This window comes from Trichechus manatus, unplaced genomic scaffold, assembly GCF_000243295.1.
Source record: "Trichechus manatus latirostris isolate Lorelei unplaced genomic scaffold, TriManLat1.0 scaffold00043, whole genome shotgun sequence".
Taxonomy (NCBI): Eukaryota; Metazoa; Chordata; class Mammalia; order Sirenia; family Trichechidae; genus Trichechus; species Trichechus manatus.
Genome location: NW_004443979.1, coordinates 1,697,515 through 1,699,350, shown reverse-complemented (window position 1 = coordinate 1,699,350; position 1,836 = coordinate 1,697,515). Strand labels below are relative to the sequence as shown.

Sequence of the window (1,836 nt, the reverse complement as noted above, 5' to 3'; positions counted from 1 at the left end):
ATGTAGATTTCTAATCTTCAGGTTACTTCTTAGAATTTTTTTGAACACCTGTAAAATGGGCTAGTATTGTTGTTGTTGTAAGCTGCCCTTGGGTTGGCCCCTGACTCACGGTGACCCCATGCAAAACAGAAAGAAACGCTGCCCAGTCCTGTGCTATCCCCATAATGAGTTGCAGATCAGACCCTTGTATCTATAGGGTTTTCACTGGCTGATTTCCAGAAGTAAATTGCCAGGCCTTTCTTCCTAATCTGTCTTAGTCTAGAGGCTCTGCTGAAGCCTGTTCAGCATCATAGTAGAACGCAAGCCTCCAACGACAGAAGGGCGATGGCTGTGGATCAGTTAGATAGTCAAGTTTACAGTTTTTAAAAGAGTCCTTTTACTATAGAGTAAATGGGGAGCATTAAGAACAGAACAGAGCTTATTAAGCACTCTAGGTTATAATGTGTATAATGGGTTTCTCAAATGTTAAAAAGGCAAGTAAATCAGACCTTATCAATAACTTTACTAACTTGTAATCTAGATCCAGATAATCAATACCTGTTAAAACCACCCAATGTCACTGAGTACATTCTGACTCGTAGCAACCCTGTCGGACAGAGCAGAACTGCCTCACAGGGTTTCCAAGGCTATAAATCTTCATGGAAGCAGACTACCACCTTTCTCCCAAAGTGCAGCTGGTGGCTTCAAACTGCTGACCTTTCAGTTAGCAGCTAAGCGCTTAACCACTGCACCACCAGGGCTCCTTCAGATAATATTTGTCTACAATTTATGTTGGGATGTTCAGAGTTTTTATACCCGAATAACTTTCTTTTAAATGGCATATGTTTAATAGAGCAATTAGAATGAAAATAGAAAATGAAAACTATAACAATGAAGAAAAAATACGCAAAAAAGCAGTAAAAAGTTATAGTAATCTAGGATTAAATTTCAAACTCATTGTTCATACCAGCCAAAAAAAATGGGGGTGGGAATAATAGATTACATAATTGCTGCTTTTAAAACAAAAAAGGCATTCTGTTTCACTATCTCACTGAATTCTACTATTCATTATTATGTCTTTCTCAGTAATTTGAACGGAAGTACCTATCAGAGTATATTTCAGTTACACTGTTAAGTATTTTGAAGGAGATTATCTGCATCAAACATTATTACCATTAAATGCATACATATTTAGAAAAGCACAATTTTTACTTCTTACCAGTCGAATAAGCTGTCTGTCTAGCCATCTAAGGACATCTGGCCCCTCCTCTGTTTCTGCTCTATATATTGCCAGGCGGGCCATAAGAATAGCAGCTGCCTCCTGGTCAAAAGAAGCAGCGATGTTTTGGATTTGAGTTTGAGCATCTGCCCAGCTAAAGACAAGAAGAAAGCATAGAAGTGCTGTTGAATCATTATATTCACAATATCATAACTGACTATCACAGATTTAAATTAAAAAGAAGATACACCAAGTAACTTCAGTAAGCTATCACCATTTCAAAATTCCAACATTACCTAGAAACATTAGCATGTTTTTTAAGTATCAGTAATAGCAGTTTTAGTATAGCATTCACTGTTTTTTTCAGAGAAGTATATCCACATCTAATATCCTCTAAAGTAACAGTAAAAGCAGACCTCCAACCACATTCCTTTAAAACATTAAGATTTTTACAAGTAAAAATAATGATATGCATATGTGTGTATGTATACCACAATTCTCTTTATCAAACTTTAAAAATATATTTCCTCAATTCTCTAAAAGCACAAATATAGAAATACAAAACACAGGTTTTCTCTCAGCCTAAGTAATTCTTGTTTGTCAAACTGGAAAATGAATAAAATATCAGAATTCCCTAC

General features: G+C 35.9%; 1 protein-coding gene across 1 annotated transcript in view; it reads right to left on the bottom strand.

Moving 5' to 3' along the window:
- The window catches only part of SEC23A (SEC23 homolog A, COPII coat complex component), a 61,556-nt gene that overhangs the window by 21,620 nt on the left and 38,100 nt on the right, over positions 1-1,836 (bottom strand). The window contains exon 6 of the mRNA XM_023731443.1: positions 1,199-1,397. Within this exon, the coding sequence (XP_023587211.1) occupies positions 1,199-1,397 (199 nt within the window). The remainder of the gene's footprint in view (positions 1-1,198; positions 1,398-1,836) is intronic.